The sequence below is a fragment of the Canis lupus genome, chromosome 6 (assembly GCF_011100685.1).
Source record: "Canis lupus familiaris isolate Mischka breed German Shepherd chromosome 6, alternate assembly UU_Cfam_GSD_1.0, whole genome shotgun sequence".
NCBI classification, from domain to species: Eukaryota; Metazoa; Chordata; class Mammalia; order Carnivora; family Canidae; genus Canis; species Canis lupus.
The window spans coordinates 57,834,393-57,861,688 of NC_049227.1; the positions used below are offsets into that span (position 1 = coordinate 57,834,393).

General features: G+C 37.4%; 1 protein-coding gene and 1 long non-coding RNA gene across 3 annotated transcripts in view; one reads left to right on the forward strand and one right to left on the reverse strand.

The window, feature by feature from the left end:
- The window catches only part of LOC119872271, a 40,343-nt gene extending 25,099 nt beyond the window's left edge, over positions 1 to 15,244 (forward strand). The window contains exon 5 of the long non-coding RNA XR_005361259.1: positions 12,837 to 15,244. This is a non-coding gene — a long non-coding RNA (uncharacterized LOC119872271). The remainder of the gene's footprint in view (positions 1 to 12,836) is intronic.
- Positions 1 to 26,491, reverse strand: CDC7 (cell division cycle 7). 2 transcript variants are annotated; one of them, XM_038541395.1, is made up of 12 exons: positions 26,356 to 26,491; positions 25,446 to 25,643; positions 16,648 to 16,731; positions 14,391 to 14,526; positions 11,127 to 11,220; positions 10,899 to 11,041; positions 9,488 to 9,740; positions 8,773 to 8,868; positions 7,849 to 8,027; positions 6,956 to 7,038; positions 4,650 to 4,799; positions 1 to 1,799 (listed from the first exon to the last, which is right to left on the reverse strand). In XM_038541395.1, exons 2-12 carry the CDS (start codon positions 25,561 to 25,563, stop codon positions 1,405 to 1,407), a joined length of 1,731 nt encoding a protein of 576 aa, XP_038397323.1. In that variant the 5' UTR covers positions 25,564 to 25,643; positions 26,356 to 26,491; the 3' UTR covers positions 1 to 1,404. The 2 variants fall into 2 exon arrangements, with proteins under 2 accessions (XP_038397323.1, XP_038397324.1); XM_038541396.1 differs by lacking the exon at positions 26,356 to 26,491 and adding an exon at positions 26,267 to 26,285.
- Between the last annotated feature and the right edge of the window lie 805 nt (positions 26,492 to 27,296).

A 27,296-nucleotide genomic window follows, 5' to 3' on the forward strand; every position in this document is an offset into this window, starting at 1 on the left:
TAAAAAATATAAAATAACTTTATTAAACATACAAATTTAAGAACATTCAAGTTATTTTTTAAGATTATATTATGAGAATACAGAGCATATTTGTGGCAATGGTTTCTGTATATACTATACTTACCAAATAGGGTAGGTGACATACTTACTTGAATGCACAAAATAACAGAATGTATGTTCTAGATCCCTAAGCTGTTTCTACACTATACTCTATCCCTACTAAATGGGAAAGTTTTCAGCAGATCCATATCCCGTGACTTATTTCTCACAGAGAGCATTTGATATACTGTCATTGATATGTATCATTTTGGAATATAGTAATACATAAATCTCTATCTCTGGTCCTCTTCTACTTTGTGCACTTATCTCTCTTTCCAACGCACCCAACACTCTAGTAGTCAATCTTCCTTGAGCAGGACCAACTTATTTATAACAAGATACAGAGATCCTGATGACTCAACACAGAGGAAAAAATAACCAATAATATTCTCAAGGCTGTATTTACTTTCCCTTTTAGCAGCTACCTAATTACACCTAAGATGGTGAGAAAAAGAAAAGCATTTTGGACTATCAGCCTTCACCTTGGTTCTGCAGCTTCCCTTTAATCGACCAGTGTATGCAGTGAGTTCCCAACTGTAAACACATGCAATATTTAACAAAGTACCCAGAAACTCTGTGGAAAGCACATATTATTTCCAAGGAGAATGTGTTATGTGGGGATGGAGAAAGTGGAAAAATCAAGAGAGAAACCATTAAGAAAAACATGGCAATTCACACAAAAATGCTTTAACAAAATACTTTGAGGATAAGTTAAATTCAATTTTAAGTGATATTACCTCCAACATTTTCTCATTAATTGCTTTTAGTGTTCATAAAAGGTATAATATATGCCTCCAGAAGAGGAAATGATCTCCTTTACCTACAGAATGGTTAGAGCATCAGCACCGGGTTGAGTTTTCTAGAAGTACACATAGCCATAACTTAAAGGAACCAATAAAATAACTCTTTTGACTCATTTAGTCCTGATCACATCTGTTAATTTTAAGACTTACACCTCAGATTCCTATATACTAGGGTAAAACAGTTGCTTTTTCTGCATATGGCAGTGACAAGTAATTAGGGAAGTGAAAGATCTGATTCTACTTGGGTAGATCTTTTTTTTTTTTTTTGGTACTTGGGTAAATCTTACTCAAAGATCATGTATGTAGTAAGCCTAAAGAACTATCCCAGGTGTCTTTAATCTTAATCCATATTTTAGAATCTGCCAAAGAGCAAATACTAAAATTTTAAAATAAATTATTTATCCTGCCCTGGTCTCTAATCAAGAAGTTATAGCTCTTATAAGGAACTCTTTTTCACCTGTCTCATAATACACAACAGCAAACATTATATGAAGAACAATCATCACAAGCTCATATCTTTAAAAAAAGGATGCAACAAAGCCTCTTCTGCTGTTATTCTTGAAGCTGGATTTAGATCTAGAAGTTTATCAAGAAGGTCATAAGCTTCATCAGGTACCTCATTCCAGCCTTCTAAATCGGCAGTATCCATATTCAAACCACGCCCACAGCCGTTACTGTCCCCTTTACACAGTGAATTCCCTGAGGGCAGTGCTTGAGGTGTCTGTATAAGGTGAGAAGCTTTATGGTCAGTCTTCTCTGAAAAACTTGGGTCATGAGAAGCAGGCCCTTGTGTATCACTTGTTAATTGGGGAGTGTTAGAATCGATACCTCTGAGCTTCTCACAGAGTTTTCTCAAGTCTTGTGCTGGGACTTCTTTGCTACACAATATTGATTTGCCTAAAAAAGAAAAAAACACATGTATTTAATATTATTTGAAAATATCAGAAGTCTCTCATGAGAATCATGCAAGTCCAACCATACACTTTGTGGATCTATTTACACTATATAGAGATAGAGCACCACATGCTAATATTTAAGTTGTGTTTTGTACTACACAGTTGAAGACCAAATCAAAAGTAGGACGTACTAAGCAGAAAGCAGTGACTTACTAAGCTATGTAAGGGATTCACCTGACTGCCTAATTTCTTCAGCTTTACAGTGTCTTTCTGTAATCTGTAATCAGCTGCAGCTCCCATTCCTTCTCCCCCTTCCATACTTGTACATGCCTCTGGCTATGTGGCTCCTATTTTGCCTAGGATCCCCTGCACCTGGGATACTCTAACTTATATCATCTTAAGAGTTATATCTGTGAAGCCTGACACTCTCACAGAGTTGAACATTCTAAACTTCTATTGTACCTATGAAATTTTTTTACTTTCATTAGCCTGTATTGTAACTGGAGGTCTGTTTCACCTACATTATGAGCTCTTTGAAGATAGGGACTATTTCATTTACATTTGAACCACCAAAGCCTGGACAGTGTCTAGTACACAGTAGGCTCTTAGTTAATGTCTGCTGGACTGGACAAAAAAAGCAATACTCAGCCTCTCATGTCATTGTTCAGATATCACATCCTTACAGATGGTGTCCTTGACCAACCTCTGAAATAAGGTGAGTCCTCTTCTCTTCCTTTCCCCTTTTATCTTAATACCACTCGTCTGACAGATTTGTCTCCCCCACTAGAATTTAAGCTCTGTGAGAACAGACTCAATATTAGTACTTGGGCCACATCAACTCCCAACAAATGTTTATGAATGACTTAATAAACCAGAGCTCAGTTTTTAAAAATATAAATGTCTCTGAAACAATTTCCTGACAGAATTATTTTCAGACATGGGCAAAAATAAGCATACAAACAGGCAATACTATATTATCTTGGCCTTATTTCCTTTAGACAGAAATGTGGGAGCATCTGAGTGGCTCAGTCAGTTAAACATCTGCCCTCAGCTCAGGTCATAATCTCAGGGTCCTGGGATCGATCCCCATTTGGGGCTCCCTGCTCAGTAGGGAGTCTGCTTGAAATTCTTTCCCTCTATCTCTTCCCCTACTCTCTCTCTCTCAAATCTTTAAAAAATATATTTTGTTACAGACTACATGTCAGGCATTTGATTTAGCTCAAGGTTTTTCTTCTGAATGTGACAGAACTCAACAAGTACTTGATGACAATCTACAGCGGGGTCAGCTCTAGGAATTAAGGATAGGGAAGCAGGTTATACACAATAGAAGTAAAAGCACTCCCACTGTTAATCTGAAGCAAGTCATTTCTTTGGGTCTTAAAGAACTGTAACTACTGAAGTTTTGAGTCCTTCTGTATTAAGCCCAAAGTTATAGTAAGATTGGACTGAAACAGCTGCAGAAGTCCTACTAATAAAACTAAGACAAGTACTACCTGCCATTATTATTTTTCTAAGATGAGAACAAGCATTACAATGATAAGTCTTTAAAAGCTCTTGCCTACTATTGTGACATTCACACTGGGATGTTTTCATGTCACATGTTGTGCTTCCATTGTTGATCCTCATTTAAAACTTTGACTACAGAAAGGGGAGATTTAAGCTCTTCAACAAAATGTTTTGGTGTTCGTTCTCTGATAAGTTTTTTTAAAGATTTATTTATTCATTCATTCATTCATTCATTCATGAGAGAGACAGAGGGAGAAGCAGGCTCTATGCAGGGAGTCTGACATGGGACTCGATCCCGGGTCTCCAGGATCACGCCCTGGACTGAAGGCTGCGCTAAACTGCTGAGCCACTGAGGCTGCCCAGTTCTCTGATAAATTTTATGTTCATAAAATTCTCATGTTATTCAGTAGTAGATAAGAAGTTTTCTTGTCAGTTGAGAATAAACATGTGTAAGAATACAATTTCCAAAGTCTCAATCTTGCCTTCTACTTATGGTCATTTATTTTTGTATGTATGTACTATTTCACCCTATTACCTCAGATAAAATTTTCTTATAGTAGGTACAAAAAAGCACCTACTTTGGAAACTAGGATTTCCAACATATGCTTACAAGAATAACTCCATCAGCAAAGGTGTTCTCCTCATTTTTCTTCCTTCCTACCCTAAGGAACCTAACTAACACATATTTTATTATCTTCCCTACTATAGTCCTTATTATGCTGCATCATAATTAACAGTTTACTTGTCAGTATAGAGTAAGATCATTTAAGGCAGGCCCAAGAACACCTGATGCTTAATAAATATACAATAAACAAATTAAAACATACTATTAAAAATATTTATGTAATGAAGTTAAATTATAACTATAGGGAGTCCCTTATTCTTTTAAGATTATAAAATTGAACTTTAAATATTTATTTATTTATTTTTTAAATTTTTATTTATTTATGATAGTCACAGAGAGAGAGAGAGGCAGAGACATAGGCAGAGGGAGAAGCAGGCTCCATGCACCGGGAGCCCGACGTGGGATTCGATCCCGGGTCTCCAGGATCGTGGCCTGGGCCAAAGGCAGGCGCTAAACCGCTGCGCCACCAAGGGATCCCCGAACTTTAAATATTTAAATAGCACTTTGTGCTTGGTAAAATTAAATGATTATATAGAAGTGATGATAAATTATTTTCTTACACAATGCAATTAATTTTAGAGCATCAGAGAAATTTTGTATCAAACACCAGAGAATTTTATGAACACAGAATATGTTTATTTGTAAAGAGAACTTCATCATAATTTGGTTTATAGAGATAATAATGGCATTTGTTTTGTTCTAGAATATAAAACTGCTTACCAAAAGTTTTAGCAGCTTGGATAGTTTCCCTGGATCCACGAATTGTCATAATTTGAGCCAAGGCAGTTAAATCATCACTTGCTTTATAAAATGGATATCGCCCACTAAGCAAAGAAAGGAATATGACACCTGCAGACCACATGTCAATTGCTGTAACAGAAAACAAACTTTAAAAAAAAAATCCCAAACCTGTAATTTTATCACCAGTAGTCAATGTTATATCCATAGTTCTCAACCTTTGCTGTGCAAATTATCTTAAGCCTTACAAAAATTCTGATGCCCAGGCCTACTGTCTGAGATTCTGATTTCATTGTTCTGGAATAGAGCTCAGGCATCGTACTTCTTAAGTTCCTCAGAAGATATAGTGTGATACCAGGACTGAGAAACACTGGTCCAACATCTTTAATACAGAATACAATGTCTTCTTCCTTAAGCAACATGTTAGTAACTTTAAAGGATATTTTATCATTAGAAAACCATAAATAGAAATATTTTAGAAGATCAAAAGAAATCCAAAAATAGCTATGTGGGAAAAATCTGGATGCTCCTCAAGAATTACATACCATAGTGAAAGTGGTTCATTTTAGTGAAAAATATTGAACATTAGAAGCTTTTCTTCAGCCAGGTGCTAACCCTGACTTCTGCTATAGAAACTTTAATCTCTAGAATTCTGGCAGTTAACATTAAGACCAGCCCAGGCTCATGTTAAGAAAATTTCTCTTAGGGACAGCTCTTCTAATTGTTGACCTCCTAGTATCACCAAGTTATTTGCTCTCTATTGCCTTGGCCATTATATCACCTGCCTTTCCAAGCCTTAAGGCTAAGGTTCCCCAAAGTTCCAATCTCCTCTTCCCCTGTACACTCTCCCTGACTGACTACATCTACCTCATGGCTTTAACCATCTTTTCTGTACTGATGACATTCAACTGTATCTCCAGCCCCAACTTCCCTGAGCTTGACTTTTATTCTATTGAACATCTCTATCTGGGTGTCCCACAAGTATCTCAGACCAATTTACACCCTAATCCACCTTATCTTTCCTTGTAAACCAGTTACTTATTCTCCACCTTAGTCACTGATACCCATTCAAGTCCCCTAAGCTAGAACTCTGATAAACATCCTGGATGTCTTTTCTTTCACCACTCAAAACCCAAATCCCATATCCAATTATCTACCAGGTTCTGCCTTTCCAATCCTTCACCTTTCTTTTTTCTTGTTAATGATGCCCTCATTCAGGCTTTCATCATCTCTCATCTGGACCACTGCAGGCCACCATTCTCCAAAACCTATCCTCTCTGTACACCTACCAGAATGATCCAATTAGAACATAATTATTACCATGTCTCTCCCTTGAATACTTTCCAACACTTAGAGGATACAGTCTAAGCTATTTAACATGTGGGATCTAATCTATTATCAGGTTTCTCACCATTCCTTCACTTCCATCTTACATTCTAGCAACACTAAACTTACTGTTTCCTATATGACTAGACCATTCTGTTTCTTGAGATTCTCTGCTCATGTATCAATGCCAACCATCCACTCCAGTTTACATTCTCTTCTCAGAGGTTCCCTCTTCCGTGAACTTCCTTCCATATTCCCGTCAGATAGGAATAGTTAGGTGTCCCTAAAATACCCTGTATAAAGATTTATAACCATCCTCAACAGGTTATTATTATTTGAGAGTAAGTAGATACTTTCATTCATTTTTTTGTATCACTAGCAAGTATGGAGTATACACAGTGGATTAATGTATTTCTTTAAAGTCCATAATCCAAGTGAATGACAGGATTCATTTACTCAATGAAATTTTTCCTGGGTTTTGGCTCCATGATAACTTTTGTAGATTATAAAACTTTTCCTTTTTCAAAACTCCTTAATGCTACTGTATTATTTTCACAATAACAAAGAATAATTTTAATCAAACACACAATCATGTGCCTCATAGAAGACTTTTGGGGTGTTGGGCAAACAGATAAAATGCTACAAGTCTTAAGTTAGCAAAGACTACTAAAAACTGTTTTTCTTCCACAAACAAAATTCCTGGAAAAAATCTTCTTGTAAATAGATAAGATGTAATCTATAGGAAAAAAATTCTTACCAAAAAAAAAAAAAAAAAAGGCTACAGTAGGAGTAGAGATTCTCATTAATAACATGATCTCAAAAATGAGCCTGCTCTATTGCTAGAACGACTTATATAATTTATTAAAAGCACAAAAACCTTAATAGTAAAACAAAGTTCATAAAATAAAATATACCTAGGATAACCAGTTCTAATTGGGTTCTGTATTTCTAGTGCAACATACCTGTAGTTTGATTGGGGCACTTTGTCAAAACTTCTGGTGCTCTGAATCCTGGTGTACCCGCCCTAGGGGCAACCTGTTGCCGCCTTATAATGACGAAATAAGATTTTCTAGTTACGTTAGAGTTTAATTATTTAAGACCAAAAAGTAACATTTATTGATTTATTTCACAGTAAATTCTGCCTTGATATCTATATAGTTATTTATAAAGCAAATGATAATCCAGTGTAATGAAAATCTTAGATTTTGTTTCCACTGGTCCCTCCCCTCTACACCTTGCAAATTACCAGGCCTTATTCCAGAAAAAATTTAAGGTAACTTCCAGGTATAAAAATAGGTAGTAGATGATAACCATAACAGAAAAGCATAATACAACAGAATTTAATACAATGGAATTCAGAGCTATAAAACTTCATTTCTATTTGGAGTGATATCAGAAAATTTCTGATCTACTTAGTCTCTTACATACTTGAGTTACAGGCTCATGAAAGCTCATGCAACTTTTCAAAGAGAGGGAGGAATTTATGGGGCTCAGAGTAGGAAGTGGGAGTGAGAGACACTATTTGGTTCTGGTTATTCTACATAGGTGGGGATAAGGAAAGAAAACAGAAGATTAAATCAGCAATCAAAAATGTACAATTCTAAGGTTCCAAAATAACTATCCCTGCCTCCACCAAAATTCTATGCATGTAAGAGCAAATGTGTTTTTCAAAGAGCATATGAATGTCAAATGAACAATACAACAGATATCATTTTCTCTTCAAGGTACCTCTCCACATCAGTGTCTGTGTTGTTCCTTTCCTTACACTAAATTAACTGCCCACCAAAATCAATGCAATTTCTAATCCTGTCTGGCAGCATGCTGGTGATTTTATAGCACCATCAAAACACATTACCTTGAAAGGCAAATACTGCAAACTTTATCTGTTGCATAACAGTCACAGGTCAGGCTAGCTGGGCAAGAACTGGCAGTTTTCCTCATCACACCACTATTCATAACTTTTGTAGAAATAGCCTTCTTTTTTGTCGCTAACTTTCTAGATAGTACATCCATAGTCTTTGACTGCTTCATAAGCTGTAAAAGAAAAGTCGTATTTCCTATTTTCATGATGTTTAATATGATGTCTTCAAATGCTAGTACGGCAAACATAAAATTGCCGAATGTGCTGTTGGATTTTAAGTGAAGAGGTGTCTATTGAAGTATTTAAGATCTTTTTAGGTTTCTCTGTTGAATAAACATATTAAAATTTGCTAAATAGTCCTCAATTGGTAAATACTTGACGTACACTGTATTAAAACTTCTCCTGATGTTACAAAAGTATAACATAGTTACGTTCTAGTGTCTAACTCCATTTCAGAACTGTAAACTGCACAATTACATTGGCTAAAATCAGTTTTGTTGCTCACGCTATCTAGCTGTTATAGGATATAAGTCAATTTAAAACCAATTAACATTGATTACAATTTCGTAAACTTTACAAACATCTTTACATTATCAACTGTGTGTCAGAAATGTGTTAATTATTAGGAGCTCGCATTCTAGCCAATGAGAAAAAAGACTTTAATATTCTAAATGATCTTTTAGAAAAGAGCAACAATAGTTAGCTAAACAAAAATGATGAAAAATTCCACCAGAAAAGTTCAGGAAAAAACTGGAGAAAATAAAAGTGTTGATAAGATGCTCAAAGCACTAATACCTTCTGCCACAGCAAAACTCTACTTTTAGAAACTTAGTGATAATAAATGCTCAACTACCAATCCCTAAATTCTCTTCAGTGTACGACTGACTGATGATCGCACTATTAAGCTACATTACTTACTTTCACTGCAGGGCTCTCATGTGAAATGGAGCTGTGTATATTGAAATTTCTTTCTCCAAAAACAGAGCGCTGGACAGAAAGGCCTACAGATCCCTCCTACAATACCAACAAAAACAAGGAAAATAAGGATTATATCTGTAACACTTTCTGCCAGCTGTACTCTGCCAGTTTTGAAAGAGTTAAGTGACATGAAACAAAAACAGCTGCATCCAAGTCATTCTCAGGCACCAAAACACTTCTGTGAAAGGAGAAAATAGTCTAGACAGAACTCTTAACACCCATACAATGTTATCAGAATCCACAAATATATATAACTAAAAAACTTAAAAACCACCTGCATGGATGTTACAATTTTGCTGTGCAGCTAAAATGGAGATAGACACTTCAGAATTTTTCTCCTATAACTAATGTTTTCTTTTAAAAAGGACGAACGACTGTTTTGAACTTTATAACATGCAGGGAGAATTTGTTATTTTCCATATTTGTCACATTATGTAATGACAGAGACGTTATAAATCTACCAAGTAATTTCAGTTTTGAAATGGTAAAATGATCCATTATAAATCTTAGTGGAATCTAATCAATTTAATATGCAACAAATATAAAAAAATTTTTTTAATTACAAGCATCATCCTGGTATTATATCTCCCTCTGTTGGATAAAGCAGTACATTTCTAAGACCATATTAGTATTTAAGAAATAAAAGAGGTAGAACCTTTCCATCTTTTCCTTGTTTAATCTGAGTTTGTGCATTTGTGTAGGGCCTTTTAACAGAAGTTTTCATGGTGGGCTGCTGATCCAACTCCTTAGGTGCTGCTGGGCCACTCAATGAAATCTTGTTTCCTGTGATTACATGGGATTTATTTTGTGAGCAGCTTTCCTGCTGAGCTTCAGACTGGACAAATTTGAGAAGCTCTATTTTCGTATCATGGGTTCCTTGGGCCAAACCAAAGTCTACCAGTGCGTACCTAAGACAACAAAAAGTAAGCATCTTTACTTCTTTGTAACCACTAAAGCTTAGTAACATTGTAATATGCTCAAGTCATATTCATACAAAAAGTGTAATTCTTTAGGGGATCATTAAGAATGTATAACATTCTTGAAAAAAGATTAAAAAATGAATTTATAAAGAAGGTGATGATTTAATAGCTAACTAGGCTTGAAAAGTAAGGAATGATATATCCCACACACACACAAAAATCTTTCTCTCCTTTCTCCAATGCCCTGTGCTGACAAGGCAGACAAGGATTGCGGGATAGAAGCCCAATCCTTTGTTCTCTTACAATGGCAGAGATGGCATCACAGATAATTTTTAATTAAATACGCTTGAAAGAAAAATAAACTAGATTTATTAAAGAAAACTAAAGGGAAAAGTCAGAAGTATAAATTTCAAGAAGTTATAGTTCTGTACTTCCTACCATATAGTATGATCCACTGTATATTGAATAGTATTTAAGTTAGGTATTCAGCTTACAATGCCTCTATCAGCATAACACACACACACACAACATATAATATACATAAAACACAACTTTAGTGTTGAAACAGGAAATTGGCTACCATGACACCCAGAAATAAGACAAATGTGAAGGTCGAAAAGGCCTAGACCTTCTCTAAGTTGTTTTTGTTGTTTGTTTGTTTGTTTGTTTTAAGATTTTATTTATTTGACCAAGGAGGGGAGAGAGAAAGTGTGTGTGTGCGCGCGCACGCGCACGGATGCACGCACGCACAGGTAGGCAGAGCGCCAGGGAGAGGGACAAACAGGCTCCCTGCTGAGCAGAAATCCTGATATGGGGCTTGATCCCAGGACTCCAGGATCATGACCTGAGCCAAAGGCATACATTTAATGGACTGAGCTATCCAGGTACCCCCCCCCTTTCTAAAAGTTTCTTTTAGCTAAGTTCTATTTTCACTGAACTATGGTATATCTAATGATGTACACTGCTTTACCAATACAATTTTATCTTTTATTCAATGTATTTCCATTCCCCAATCACAATGAAAATTTGAACAACAACAAAAAAATCTGTCATGGCTGTTGCAGTATGTTCTGTATCTTCGAGATGAACCCCATAGCACAAATTCATTCAAGTTATAATTATTTTCTGGTAACTTTTCATACTTACTTTTTCAGGCGCCTATTAAATAAAAAATTGCTGGGTTTAACATCACGGTGAACAATACCAAACTGATGAATGCGTTTCAAAGCTTTGAACAGATTAAACATATATTCCCGTACTTCTTGAAAGGAAAGAGAATTCAAAATGTCCTAAAATAAAGTTATGAATAAGGTCATAAAATTGTTTTCAATTAAATATTTAGCCAATAAGAATTAAGGAAGTATTAAAACCTACCAAAAAAGACTCATGCTCCAGATATGGCATAGCAATAACCACATGATCATTTTTCCTAAAGCAGTATTTAACTCCCATGACATTGTCTTGCCCCCTAGTGGAAAAATGCATAATGAACTTTAGAGAAAAGGTCAAATGAAACTTTATGCTCAGTTTCTTTAAAAATGAAATTTTAGCAATGCATAAATAATGCTAGAAAACTACTTAAAACCACCAATTGGTGGGATAGTATACATGTTTATAAGTGACTTGTACAAGATAGTTTTTTTAAAAAGCACCAGTTATGAGGTTACTATAATTCAAACATCAGAGAATTAAGAGTTTTAATTGGGGAAGTGGCAGAATGAGGACAACATAAATAACAAGAATGAATTAATAAGCTTTAGTAGCCAATAAAATAGTATTAGTAATAAGTAAGTTGATTAAAAAATTATAGCTAACATTTATTGAGCATTCACTATATGTCAAGCTTTGATCTAAGCAAGCATTTTACATTTATTAACTAATTCACTTAATCCTCACAACAGCCCTATTGGGACAATGCTATTATTATTTCCTCCCCCTGTGTATAAAATGGAAATTGAGACACAGAGAGGCTTAGGAACATTTCCAAGGATACTAAACTAGTAAGTCATGGAGGCAGGACTTGAATTAGATCTATGCTCTTAACCGTTCTGCTATACTGAATCATAAAAGATAGGGAAAATAGGGTAAAGTTGACTTCCATGGTTTTGAGTCCAAGTAGTAAAACATGGATACCAACAAAATATGTGGAAAAAAAGCATTGAAAACCAAGACATCATTCTAATAAAAATTTCTAGATAAAGAATACATCTTATGTGAGAAGTGAGAGGTCAGTGCCAATACTTGCAGAAAAGTGATACCTAAAGGCTCTGAAAGATTTGAGAAAAAGAGAAAATTTGAGTCTTGGAAAAGTCTCGAGTTGGAGGGCAAAATATGGAAGAAGGAGCAGAAAGCCCAGAGAGAGATGCCACCCAGGTGAGGAATTTTAAACAAAGTAGTAAATAAATAGTACGGAGATCATGAGAATAAGGACTGAGGGAAGGCTTTTAATTTGGCAAAGAGGAATTAACTGGTAATTTTTCAGAGAGCAATTTAAGTGGAAAGGAAGAGGCCAAATAGGACTTACGGAGGGAAAACAGGATACAATAGAAGCAGAACATACAATTTGCCTGAAATATCTGGCAAAGAAAAGAAGAAAAACCAGTGTGGGAGCTAGAAAGGAAGCAAGACCAGATAAAGACTTTTTTTAGCATGTACTTTTTTGAAGTACATGGAAAGGAAAAGTGGTAGAGAAAAATATTTATGGAAAAAGAAACAATTTTATTCAGGTGACTAACTAGAATGTATGTAATTATGTCTTAGAGAGGCCAACTCATCCTCCTGTCTTCTCTAATATACAGAAGGGTGAAACAAAGAAATAGGCTTGTTCATTCATCCAATAAATATTTAGTATTTAATAAATAATAAATACAATTATTTGGTAGACACCATGTTAGATACTAGGAATGGGAAGGTGAATTAAAATTAATGTGGTATCTGCCCTCATGGAGTTTACTATCTAATGAACAATAACATATAAGGTAACATGACAGGTTATAAGGGCTTTGAAAGAGATCAAAAGGTGCTGTGACACTAACAAGTGAATCTAATTTAATTCAGAAGACATCTTTGTTTTTTGTTTTTAAGTGGGCTCCACTCTCAGAGGAACTCAGGACCCCGAGATCAAGATCCATGCTGAAATCAAGAGTCAGATGCTTAACTGATTGAGCCACCTGGGTGCCCCTCAGAAGACATCTTTGAAGTGGTGCCACTCCTGGTCAGATCAGAAAGAATAGGGGTCAGCATGCAAAGATTGGGAGAGGTCTTACTGGGGAACAGTATGGGTAGTGAAACTGAGATGAGAAAGCGTGAGACAAATTTGAAGATACTAACACAGAGAAAGGGAGGTGGGAAGAATGGCATAGGATAAGGTTGGATTTTTTTTCCCCAAAGGACACTGGGAAACCATTAAAGGATTTTAAGTGATGGAACTAATAGTATACTATTTATATTATATACATACAAATTTTTAGATTTTAAAGATCACTCTGGCTGTTTTGTGACCATGGGATTTAGGGGGAAAGAAAAGAAGGCTATTTTAGTAATCTAGGATTGGTCTGAGGTGTGGTTGAGAAGACAGAAAAACATGGATAGATTTTTAGACAATATTTTGGATCCAAAATGGCCAAGATTTGATAATAGATGCTGAGATGAGCAGACAAAAACAGGCTGTTGCAATAGGGGTTTTTTGGGCAAAGGAGTATTAAAATTAGTTTACAGAATATTAGGCTTGAAATATTTATTAGGTACTCAAATAGATGTCAAATCAGCAGGTGGGTGTATACAAATCTAGAGGTAAGAGGTCTGAGGCAAGATATATACTTACAGGAATCATTACCATACATTTAAAGCCACAAGGAAATACAGAGAAGAGTTCAGAGCAAAAAAGCCCAAGATCAGGCACCAAGAAACTCCAACATTTAGATATCAGGTAGATGAGGAAGAACTGGCAAAAGGATATTAAAAATGAAAGGCCAAATAAAGCACAGAGAAAACAAGGAGTATGTGGCAGTACAGAAGTCAAAAGACGAAAGACAATGGTTCAAATCAAAACACTGCCTAGGGTTCATGTGAAGAGAAAAGACAAACCTGGCAAAACGGAAGTCCTGGTTAACGCTATCTAAAGTAGTTTCAGTTTAGCATAGAGAACAGCAGATACTGTGAGTAGTGAAGGTAGGGTGTGGAAGTGAAAACAGTGTATGTAGATCATTTTTGGGAAGTCTGGCTGGGAAAGGCAGCAAAGACAACGGAGCAGCTGGAAGAGGGATGACAGTAGAGGGAGAATGACCTAGAAGAGTGAGATCAATGTGGAAGACATGCCAGATATTTCTGTTGTTCAAAATAAAGTAAGAGATGAGGCTGTCAATGGCTGGGGAGATGTGAAATATGAATTCACTACATTTAAAAAAAATATCTAGACCATGGTTTATGATCTGGCAGGAAAATTAGAAAAAGTGGTAAGAGAACAGGAAGTCGAGCTTAGCCCCAAGGGTAATCCACCCTAAAATTATAAATTTAATTAACCATTCCAACGTTACAGGAAAAGTGCTACCAAATTGCAAACACCTGACTGAAAAATGTCTAATTCATGGATATTCTCATATATAGCCGGTTCAATTAAAATATCTTTATATTACCTACCCAGCCACTGTTAGACACTGAAGTTCAGCTGCAATTCTTATAGGATGACTTGTTGGAATTAAGTGTTTTAGAGCAATTTTCTCTTCAGGTCCTACTCGTAACTGTGCTGTGGCCAAATAAACAGAGCTAAAAGTGCCTGTAAAACAATTTATTAGATTTTTCAGTATTTGGTTTCTTTAAATGCTAATGAAATGATGCTAAAACAGATCCTAAAAACTGTTTGGAACCCATAAAGTTATCCTAATCTATCATTAATATATTTAATTATATTAAACATAAAGAGTAACAACATTTATAAATATATCTTTCAATTTTTAATAAATTCTTACTGTTCTCAGTTCTTTATAGGGTATGTTAATTTACCAAAGCTCTAGAGTAAATCTGTTTGCCTGGGATAGCACAACATATTTCCATGGTCATGGGCAGCCCAGGTGGCTCAGTGGTTTAGTGCTGCCTTCAGCCCAGGGTGTGATCCTGGAGACCCAGGATCGAGTCCATGTCAGGCTGCCTGCATGGAGCCTGCTTCTCCTTATACCCCGCCCCTCTCTCTCTCTGTGTCTCTCATGACTAAATAAACAAAATCTTAAAAAAAAATTTCCGTGGTCATAATCCATTCTAGTATTTTTCTATAATACTGTCATTTGAAATGACTTTAACATTTGGATATAGGTCTATTAGAAGCAGAAATATTTATAGGATTTGGGGGAAAAGACAAAAACACCTATGCTTTTAAATTTAGCATTAAACAAAACAAAGGAGTTGGTGGCCAGTTAAATTTGAGAAATACGGAGTTAAAACAAATTGATAAATTTTTTTTTAATTATTTTATTTTATTTATTCATAGAGACAGAGAGAGAGAGAGAGAGAGAGAGAGGCAGAGACACAGGCACCATAGAGAGAGCCTGACGTGGGACTCAATCCCGGGTCTCCAGGATCATGCCCTGGGCTACAGGCGGCGCTAAACCGCTGCGCCACCAGGGCTCCCCGATAAATTTCTTTCCTACAAAAATTTCCTACAAAAATTTCCAGAGCTTTAATGTGTTTAAGTACATCATGAGGGCAGCCTGGGTAGCTCAGCGGTTTAATGCCACCTTTGGCCCAGGGCATGACCCTGGAGACCTGGGATCGAGTCCCACGTTGGGCTCCCTGCATGAAGCCTGCTTCTCCCTTTGCCTGTGTCTCTGCCTCTCTGTTTCTCATGAATAAATAAATAAAATCTTTAAAAAACAACAACAAAAAGTACATCATGAATAACCAAATGGGAGCTATATGTAAGTACTGTATTTTCTAAACTTAGACCATCCTCCTGTCTTCCCCCACTCCAGGAATAACTATCAATTTGTTAGGACAAATGGATTCCAGAACAGAATTTTTGAACACTAAGTTAGTGTTCAAAAAAGGTAAGGATAAGATGTAAGGAACTACTTCTTGCATCCCAAATCATCTCATCTTCTAATTCTTCTGCTCCCAATGACCTAGGCTTTTCTTATCTGATACTTTTCATTGTGAAAAGCAATGAAGTAATTGGAAGGTTTTTGGGTTTTTAATTAGGCATTTCCCAACATAGCCATCAAAAACTTTTATTTGATGGCTTCACCCTTCATTCAGCCAACAAGACTGCGAGTCTCTTAATGACATTTATTTTAATACTGACCATCTTTTTTTTTTTAACTTACTTATTGGCGAGGGTAGAGGGTAGGGGGAAGATAATCTCAAGCAGACTCCCCACAGACCCAGGGGCCCAGTGTAGAGCTCAATCCCATGACCCTGAGATCATGACCTAAGCCAAAACCAAGAGGCAAACGTTTAACCAACTGACCCACCTAGGTGCCCCAATACTCTCTTATAAATATTGTACCACTTTATTTTCATCATTTTGCCACCTTAAGTTTCATAAATGTTTCAACATACAGTTCTATCTGACTATAATGGAGAAAGGAAAAGTCTTCCCTTGATCAAACTCTCCCATATGCATTTAGAAATTTTCATTTTTAATAATTATCATTAATGATATATTAGTATACCAATACTTTTAATAGTATAACAGCATAAGGATTAAAACAGGACTGTTCATTTTACTGTAAATACTTATTCTTTCATTCTTTCCAGGGAAAAAGAAAACCTGATATCATAATTAGTAATAGGACCATGTTCTTAATATTTTTAAAAGGATATACTTTTCAATAGGAAATAGTAATGAAAATCAAGATTATACAAAGGAAAAGAAACTTATAAATAAAGTAGATCTCTAAGTTACCTTCTCCAATTTTGTCCTTAATCTTAAACAGATTACCAAGCTGTGGTACAGCTTCATAAAGCTTCTCGATATCTTTTTTAACACCTATCAAGGAAGAATTTATAGTTATAATTAATGAGTGTATTTTATACTTTATTAAAATAAACTCAATGAAATAAATTCTAAAACAAGAATAAATTACAAATTAAAACATAGCTATAATCTTAAAATCATGGTAAAAATATTTAAAACCCTGTTAGATTGCTATAACACACACACCTTCTTGAACAAACAGGTAAAACTGTTAAGTCCTAGAATCACACACATCGAATTTTTATTACTCTGGAATTAAATACTAACAGATACACTGCCGTTGTATAGAATACAACACAATAAAGAAGCTAAATTTAGGGATCCCTGGGTGGCGCAGTGGTTTGGCGCCTGCCTTTGGCCCAGGGCGCGATCCTGGAGACCCGGGATCGAATCCCACGTGGGGCTCCTGGTGCATGGAGCCTGCTTCTCCCTCTGCCTGTGTCTCTGCCTCTCTCTCTCTCTCTCTGTGACTATCATAAATAAATAAAATAAAAAAAAATTAAAAAAAAAAAAAGCTAAATTTAAAAAATAACTAAACAATTTGTCCTGCGATCACTAGATGGCATGACAAGGACACAATGCAATCTTTTTGAAAATATTTCTCTCTCCCAAAGACACAAAATCTTAAAAGCTTGGGAAAGTTTTATATATTGAATAGTCATAGTATACCTTCAGAGAGAAAAGTCTACCAAACTCTCAGGAATGTTAGAAATATTTTTAAAGAATTGTCCCAATTATCAATAGTATCCTCTATCCTTGAGAGCAAATATGATAAATTTCTACTTTTAAATAAATATAAGCTCTCCACAAAAATATACATGTTTAAGAATAAGGAGAGGCAGTAAAATCAGGTGTGATAAACTACTGGATATAAAAAGAAAGCTACATATTTAAAAGCCATCGGATTTTATTACAACATCTAAACCAATCATCAGCTACTTTTTAAGTTATAATAATCTGAATAGTATATATAATGGTTTAAGACGCTATCAAATCGCTTTCACCTGTATTATCTTTTCAGATCTTCACAATAGCACTGAGATAATGGCAGAACAGAAATTATCCTAATTTTCAGATAATAAAACCCTATTCAGGGAAGTGAAATCATTTGTCCATTTAATAAACACTGTATTTTAAAAATGCTCAGTGATGGGTAAGTTAAAAAAAAAAATTTGGTGCAGCCCCTGTTCTCTTAGAGCTTAGTCTAATTGAAAAAAAGATTAACCTCACTCTGAATACAAAACAGTAATTGTAGTAATACAGGCAATGCACATATTACTAGATAGCAGGAGGGGGAGGGGAACAAACACATCTGAAGGTACCAGGAAGCTTCAGGGAACAGTTAAGCTGTGTTTTGAAGCACCAAGTAGAAAAAGTGATGAGGAATTTTAGGAAGAACTACGTCTGCAAAGACATACAAAAGGAAAAAGACATGGATTATTTTCTGGGGAGAGGCAGGTGAGGAAGTAATGAAATTCAATGTGGCTGAAGAAGGGAAAGACAGAGAATGCAAGTGAAAGCTATGGAAAACTTTTAAGCAGAAAAATAAGTAGAGGATGAATTTGAAGGGAGGAAATACAACATTAAGACCTGGAAACTAGAGGTGCCTGGGTGGCTCAGTTGGTTAAGTGTCTGCCTTCAGCTTAGGTGATGATCCTGGGGTCCTGGGATCAAGCCCCACCTACATCACTAGGCTCCCTGCTCAGCAGGGAGTCTTGCTTCTACCTCTCCCTCTGACCTTCCCCGCTGCTTGTGCTCTTGTGTGTGTGCTGGATCTCAAATGAATTAAAAAAAAAAAAAAAAAAAGAACTGGAACTAAATAACAGGCCAAGAAGATCTAGTCCAGTATTCTTTCAATCCATCTTATATCAATCCATCTAAGCATGGGAAGAACTAACTTTACCATCTACTTCACAGGGGAACTGGAGAAGCTTCATGAGTTTCATTCAATACCAGAGGCAAGAATATAACAGTAATTTGTTATCAGTCTGGGAGATGGGAGGCTTAAATTAAAATCCTGGCTCCAATATTTAACAGGCAGCACACAACTTACTGCTTTGAGCCTTAGTCTCTTCATCTACAGCGAAGGGGCAATAACTATACCCATGCCACTGACATACTGTGAGGATTAAATGAAATAATATACCCAAGAGAAGCTCTTAACACAATGCCTGGCACATAGTAAATATTAAATAAAAGACAGTGGTAATTCTTAGTGCTGTAGTTATTGTTATTTCTTCAGCACTTTTGCTTTTATTATTCCCTCTACTTGAAATCTTTTTCCCAAATAGTTTCATGTGGCTGGCTCAATGGTCAGTCTTCTCTGACACCCTAATTAAAATACCATTCCTCTCATTACTCACATTACCCTGCTCATTGTCTTTGGAGTGCTTATCCACTATAAAATCGTCCTGTTTGTTTGCTCTCTGCCTCCTCCCACCAGAATATAAGCTCCACCAGTACAGTTCTCTGTTTATATAATTTACCACCGTACATTCAGCTCCTAGTTAGAACAGTGCCTGCCATGTTTGTTCAATGAATAAATTATTACTATCATTATGGGCACTGAGAGCTGTAGGGAAAAAAAACCCCAAAGTTTAGAAGTTACAAAAGAGTGAAGCCAAAGACAGTAGCAACCACTTACCAGCTACCACACTACTTCACTCTAAAAACCAAAACCAAGGCCTGGGGGAAAAGCCAGCTTTCTAGCAGTCACAGTTGCCACAGTCAATTGCAATCTTTCCTAATGAATGTCAATTCCAACCAGTTTCAAATTCCAGTGTCACAGGGTAAAATGATATGTTCAATTTTATATTACACTTCCTTGATTCTGAAACACATTTTAAAAAATCTGAAATTGGGATGCAACCTACAATTATTGTTGGCCAGCATCAAAACTTACAGAACAGGTATTAGTACCTTAAAGAAATCCAAGAAATCATAAAGGAGCATTCACATTTAACCCTTACGAGCAAATGGTTTTAGGGAGACATGGTAAAGGTAGTGAAGGAGAAATCAAACATAGGTTAGCTCCCTGTAACTGAGCTCCCATTAAGAATGACTCTAAAAGGGAAGCCCAGGTGGCTCAGAGGTTTAGCGCCACCTTCAGCCCAGGGCGTGATCCTGGAGACCCGGGATCAAGTCCCACGACGGGATTCCGCATGGAGCCTGCTTCTCCCTCTGCTTTTCCCTTTGCCTCTCCCTCTGCCTGTGTCTCTGCCTCTCTCTCTCTCTCTCTCTCTCTCTCATGAATAAATAAACAAGTAAATCTTAAAAAAAAAAAAAAAAGGCTCTAAAAAGATAAACTTCAAAGAAATTCTGCATCACTAATGTATAGAGAACAATATTGTGGGGGGGGGGGGAATAGGATATCAAAGAGCCTGAGTACAGGGGATCCCTGGGTGGCTCAGCGGTTTAGCACCTGCCTTCGGCTCAGGGCGTGATCCTGGAGACCCGAGATCGAGTCCCACGTCAGGCTCCCTGAATGGAGCCTGCTTCTCCCTCTGCCTGTGTCTCTGCCTCCCTCTCTCTCTCCGTGTCTCTCATGAATGAATGAATAAATAAAATCTTAAAAAAAAAAAAAAAAAAAGAGTCTGGAGTACAAAAATGACTCAGGAGAGAAAGATGTGAAATATTCGTATTCCTTTTTTATTTTAATTCCTTTTAATGTAATTTAATTAATAATTTAAGAATTATTCAATTAGATCTAAAAGAACTCTTTCAAAAAGTATAAAATAAAAAATTCTAAGTGATAAGTAAGCATTGTGTTATAGTATAACTGGCGGCATTTCTTTTTTTAGCATTTTTGCATAGTACATAAAATGGTATATCTAACAATCAATGGTATTTGTATATGATGAAATATGTTAAGAAGCCTGTTTGTAGTCTTTTTATTACTAAACATATCAAATTAATAAAGTTTGTGTGCATGTTATATTGTATGTGTATATATGATCAATACCAAAAGCTTTGTAGTAGTATGATAAAGAGTTGTGTGTCTACTATTTTCATGTGACTATTTAAATTTCAGTTAAAATTTTAAAAAATTAAAAAGTTCCTCATTCACACTAGCCACAGGTGACAACAAAGAGACATTTTCATTATCACAAAAAGTACTATTGGAATGTTGATATAGAAGAAAGCCTAGATTCAATGGTTATCACTAAACCACATTAATGTCCAGTTTCTTTTTTTTTTTTTATAAATTTTTTTTTAAATTTTTATTTATTTATGATAGTCACAGAGAGAGAGAGAGGCAGAGACACAGGCAGAGGGAGAAGCAGGCTCCATGCACCGGGAGCCCGACGTGGGATTCGATCCCGGGTCTCCAGGATCGCGCCCTGGGCCAAAGGCAGGCGCCAAACCGCTGCGCCACCCAGGGATCCCTAATGTCCAGTTTCTTAACCTGCAAACAAAAGGGTCATATTAAATGAACTTTACTTCCAAGTCTACTGAGTTCCGTATTTTGGAACTTCCTTCTGTAGTAGCATGAGCTGGCAGTCAGTGGTAGAGATGCTAGTTAACTACTAGAAATCAACAGAGAGAGATTTTATGTAATAAAGAACTACTGTAATGCACAAGTCATGTGAATGACTATGTAGCTCAATGTGCTTCCAAATCACTCACTACTAACCTACTATGTACTTACCTATCTTTATAAAACCCAAAATATGTTTGTATTAATTTCCAGTCACTACAAAACAACTTTGACATTTTTAAACAACAGTAAAACTTTCTGACAACCAAACTGAAGGCAAAATCCTCAATTCTGAAATGGAGATGAGAGTAAACAGCAGAAGAGAGCATTAATGTTAAACGATGGAAAATACTAATGAAGACAGATGAATGAATATATACTCTGAGGATTAGGGCAAGACCCTGAAAAGTCTATAAGCCAAAAAATTATGTAAATGCCTATTTTTTTTTTAAAGATTTTATTTATTTATTCATGACAGACACAGAGAGAGAGAGAGAGAGAAAGAGAAAGGCAGAGACACAGGCAGAGAGAAGCAGGCTCCATGCACGGAGCCTGACATGGGACTCGATCCTGGGTCTCCAGGATCACACCCTGGGCTGAAGGCAGGCACTAAACCGCTGAGCCACTGGGGCTGCCCTAAATGCCTATATTTTAAACATAAAGGTCTAGGCTTCTGCTTTGAAATTTTAAGTAAAAATTTTTTTCCTGCTACATAATATACCCAAATGGCTTTAATACAGCAAGAGCCTCCTTATACTCCCTGTTTTCATCATTGCTGGCCTGTGTCATCTATTTGTAACACAGCCAGAGTAATCCTGTGAGAGGTACATCATTGTATCGCTATTTTGCTCAACCCATAGGAGCTTAATAACTTGCTTCATATAAAAGCTAAGGAACTACCTCTTCTCCTCACACCTCTCTGTCATCACTCCCGTCACCCTCCAGCTTGTAGTCACAAGGACTGCCTTGCTATTCCTAAATGCTCGGCACACTCCCATCTGAGGGCCTTCTCCCTTGCTGTTTCCTCTGCCTGGAATGCTTTCCCCTACATAGCTCTCTAGCATCTTAAAGTCTTAGGTCAAATGTGAAGTCTTCTGTGACCAATTACACTTATTAAAAATCACAATGTCCTCCTCTAACACTTCCTATCTCCACTTCCCTTCTATATTTTCTTCACAGTACTAACTACTTTTGAACATACTATTTCTTTTATTGTCTATCTTTCCCTTAGACAGAGGGCAATGGTTCTTTTCTGTTGTATGCACTGATTTATCCCAGTACCTAGAGAAGTAATTGCACATAATAAACATTTAATATTCATCATATAAATGAAATGTTTTCAATTACCAAGGAGTAAAACTGACATTCTAGGAACATATGTGATGCTTATTCTGGAGCTTCATGTACTGCCTGACTTACATTCCTTAAACTAGGAAGATCATATAATTTAGTCCAAATTGAGGCACTCTTTGAGAGTGAAAATGGGGCACTAATAATAATGACAGTGTGACAATAAGCATAAACTGGATCTGTCCCAGGCATATCATATGGCACCTATAACCTACTTCAGTAGTATGAGCTAAGAGCATCCATATAACACACCAAATGCATGCCTTATGGTATAGTTCAATAATACAGAGGAACATAAACATTTAATACCATGCCCAGTACTTTGTTCGTTGGAGCATTTTTCTTAATAGGAAAAAATGGAAAATTGAACTTTTGTTCAATAAAAAAGGTAATTAAATCATAGCATACTATGCAATGAAACATTAGGCAGTTAACTTAAATCAATCTGTAGATTATTTAAATATATAGGAAGTGTTCAGGTTATATACTGCTAATAAGGATTAGGAATAAATTGGTTACAATCCTAATTTTTTTTTTTTTTATGTACCGCTGTATGAAAGGAAGACTAAAGGACTGTAACAAAATGTAACAGTGGCAATATTTGTATAGTGAGATACTATTTCCTTATTTTGGTTTTCTATACTTTCTAAATTTTAAGTATAATTTTTATCAAAAAAAGCTATACAATGTTGACAAATCTCCCAAAACAAAAGATCATTATTCATCCATTACACTAAATATTTTACTTAAATCCTTGCATTAGGGCAGCCTGGGTGGCTCAGCGGTTTAGCACCTGCCTTCAGCCCAGGGCCTGATCCTGGAGACCCGGATCGAGTCCAGCATCGGGCTCCCAGCGTGGAGCTTGCTTCTTCCTCTGCCTGTGTCTCTGCCTCTCTCTCTCTCTGTCTCTCATGAATGAATAAATAAAATCTTAAAAAAAAAAAAAAATCCTTGCATTAAACCACTCATTCAAGTATTCTCAAGCACCTACTATGTGCAACACACTATTAGGTTCTGGGAATATAAAGATGTATAAAAAGTTCCCACCATTCAAAAGTTATTTCATCAAGGGAAAGTAAATCATATTAGATCATGAAACAGTTATGGGCCTGGATTTCATCAGCTTTACTCCTGACTAAAGCTATTTTTTGATATAACCTTAGCTTTTACCAAGAGTCATTAAAAAAAGTTATGACTAAAATTTCAGGATGTTTTATGAATTATCAAAGATACTGCCTATAAGGTTCAATACTGTTACATAAAAGCCACAAAACTTTAGCATTTTAAGATTGTTCTAGTAGCAGTGTATCAGATGAACTGTAGGATGGAAAAGAAGTGAAAGCAGGTAGTTTAGATATGAAACTTCATTGCAATTCAGGAGCAAAGTGTAAGGGAATGAATGACTGTAGTAGAAGTGGGAATGGAAAGAAGCAATGCCAAACATATTAAAAAAAAAAAAAAAAAAGATAAAGCTGGGTAACTGAATATGGGGAAAATTACAATTCTAAGTGAAAGGGCAGCCCGGGTGGCTCAGCGGTTTAGCGCCACCTTCAGCCCAGGGCGTGATCCTGGGGTTCTGGGATGGAGTCCCAGCATGTTGGGCTCCCTGCATGGAGCCTGCTTCTCCCACTGCCTATGTCTCTGCCTCTCTCTTTCTCTCTCTCTTTCTCTCTCTGTGTGTGTCTTTCATTAATGAATGAATGAATGAATGAATGAATGAATGAATAAAATCTTTAAAAACCAAAACAACAACAAAAAACAAATCTAAGACATCTCTAAAGTTTTAAGCATAGGTAAGAGGAATAATAGCGGCTTTCATTACCAAAAATAGGAACATCAGAAAGGGTACTCATTTTGATACCAAAGAAGAGTTTAGTTTTAGTCAAGAAGCAAAAGCATGTAATGTCATTTTTCCAGGGTGTTGTTAAAATCTATTTTGGATAAATATATGTCATGGATAGAAGGTCAAAAGTAATATCTTTTGGGCAAGCACTAAATATGTTTAAAACAAAGATGGAAAAGAAGATTTAGCTACCTTTTAAGGGGAAAAAAAAAGGTCAATTGGAACTCCACTATTTAAGGAATATTTATTAAATGCCTGTTATGTCCCAGACACTCCTAGAGGAGGAATGAAAGTGTGTATTTTAGTGTATAAGATCAGGTCTCATTTGCACCTCTCCTTCTCACTTCAGGGTCTTGGTTAGGGTCAAACAACACTTCAGGATGTTACACGGAGATACAGTGCTTTACTATTGCTACAACCATTTATTTTTGTCAGTGAATTCTGCTTTTCAATATTTTAAGTAAAAACCCCTCCAACGTTGACTTCTAAATCCAAGTTTAATGCAATACAGTGTGTAGAGATAAGAACACAGGTCTAGGAGAAAAGAAATTTTAGTTTGGGCATCAACAACTGTGTTCTTGGATAACCACCAATATTTAGACCTTAGCAACATCATCTGTAAAAGGACATGGATGGACTGTAATCCTAAAATGCACTCCAATCCTAAATCTAGATCTCAGGATGCTTTATTGATTTGTTGTTTTTTTTTTTTTAAGATTTTATTTATTCATGAGAAACACACACACACAGAGAGAGAGAGAGAGAGAGAGAGAGAGAGAGAGAGAGAGAGAGGCAGAGACACAGGCAGAGGGAGAAGCAGGCTCCATGCAGGGAGCCCGACGCGGACCCGATCCCAGGTCTCCAGGATCACGCTCTGGGCCACAGGCAGGCGCTGAACCGCCGAGCCACCCAGGGATCCCCCTGCTTTACTGATTTGTAAAAAATATTCCCATATAAACATACAACTCCCTCTACCATTCAGGAAGTTCCTTTTTAAGGAAAAATAATCAAGATGACAGAACTGTAGCCTGCACGTCCTTGGAATTAAACACCTACCTGGTAGTTTAAAATTCTGCTCATGTTTTTTTAACGAGCCATCCACCTGAACCTGGTCACGACGCCGGGGAGAAAAAGCCATTGGTTGATCCATGTGAATCCCCAAAGACGCCTCCATCACAAAACAAGTGGGATGCAAAATGCCAGCCAAGGGGTCATGTCCACAGGGGGAGCAAAGCAGCTGCGAAAATTAGAATACTGGAGAACACGATAAGTTTAAATCACTCACTATTGAACCAAGCACTAAAAGACGCCACTGTCCCCCAAGGGGCAAACATTTAAAAGCGCCCCATATGTGTAAATCCCCAAAGGTGGGAAACCCGTGGGCTATTTCTAAGGATTCCATTTGCTTCATTTTCACCTTCCAGAAACACAGGCAGGGGGACGGGGGGGGGGGGCGGGGGGGGTACTGTCCTAGTCAGGGGAGCCTCCTCGGCGGCGGCTGGCGGCAGGGGGCAGGTGCTGGGGGGAACTGAGGCGGCAGAGCCCGGGGCCAGCCGGCCGGAGGGCGAGCGAGGCCTGGTGGGGCGAGAGGCTTGACCCCGGGGAGAGGGCTGAAGGGGGACTCCTCAAAGGGAGCGCCAAGAGGCCCGGGGGAGGGCCCATGCAAGCCGATGGAGAACTGATCCGACTCTGGCCGCGAGCGCCGAGCAAAGAAAGAGAAGAGGGAATGAATGGGCTCCTCCGGGGAGGGCGGGCCGCGAGCTCAGCCCGGAACGACCTCCCCCCTCAGACCCGAGAGCGGACGGGGTGCGTAGCGCGCAGGCGCACGCCTTTCCCGCCGCGGGTCTGTGGGATCCGAAGGAGCGGGGTGGGCTTACTGCGCGGCTACCACACCGAAGTCACGATTCAGAATTCGTTTCTAATCCCTCACAATCCCGCGCCATGGGACAAGCCGTCGGAAACTCACAGTTTCAGGGAATACGACTTCTGTGGCTCCCCAGATGCCCGGGTCGCCGCCTCCAAGAGCTCCCCACCTAGCGAGTCGGCCAAACGCGCCTGCGCAGCACTTCCCGCCTCGCCGCTTCGAGTTGCTCATGCGCACTGCAAAGCGCTCCGAGTCGCGGAATCGCCGGCCGGGCGCTTGCGCAAGAGGGTTGGGTTTCCTCCCCTAGGCGGTGGTTGGCTGGCCGAGCGGTTACGGAAATAAAGCCCGGGAATAACTCTTTGCTTTAAAAAATAAATAAATAAAAAATTCTTTGCTTTAAAAAAAAAAATCTTTGCAAAAAAAATAAAAAAGAAAGAAAGAAAAGAAAGAAAAGAAAAGAAAGAAAAGAAAAAGAAAAGAAAAAAGAAAGAAAAGAAAGAAAGAAAAAGAAAAGGAAAGAAAGAAAGAAAAGGAAAGAAAGAAAGAAAAGGAAAGAAAGAAAGAAAAAGGTGAACAGTACGGTTAAGGGTCCAGCACTATTTTCAGGAAAGGTAATTCAGAGACAGCAGACCCTCAGGTTCTAGAAAAGAGCAGATCCTGACCTACCGTGGTCACACTAGATGCTGGGCACATACTATGAATTAAAGGTGGTCACTTTCCTGACCCCATGCTTCTCGCTTCTTTTTGTGGAATGCCCTACTTCATTAAAACAAAAAATGCAATTGCTGGTAGTGTATGACTCTGTTGCAGAAATGAGCCCACCGACGTTCAAACATTCGTTCAGTCAGTGTAGGTTTTTCGAGCCCCCCTGGGCTGTAAGGCGGATTTCTAGAGGATGGGGTTGCCTTGCACCCGTGAACACCACAGAAAAACACCATCCCCTTGGGAAGCAAAAGTCCAGTAAGGAGGCGACAGCAGAGAAATGAACAAATGAACAAATTTCTTCCAGATATTGCTGAGTGTTCTGAAGGAAATAAAGTAGA

Coding starts and splice junctions, on each gene's coding strand:
- CDC7 (XM_038541395.1), bottom strand. CDS start 25,563: ATGGAGGCGTCTTTGGGGATTCACATGGATCAACCAATGGCTTTTTCT. Junction 11,221..14,390: donor CAGTGTCTAACAGTGGCTGG/GTAGGTAATATA, acceptor TTTTTCCACTAG/GGGGCAAGACAATGTCATGG. Junction 8,028..8,772: donor ATGAGAGCCCTGCAGTGAAA/GTAAGTAATGTA, acceptor TTTCTTTTACAG/CTTATGAAGCAGTCAAAGAC.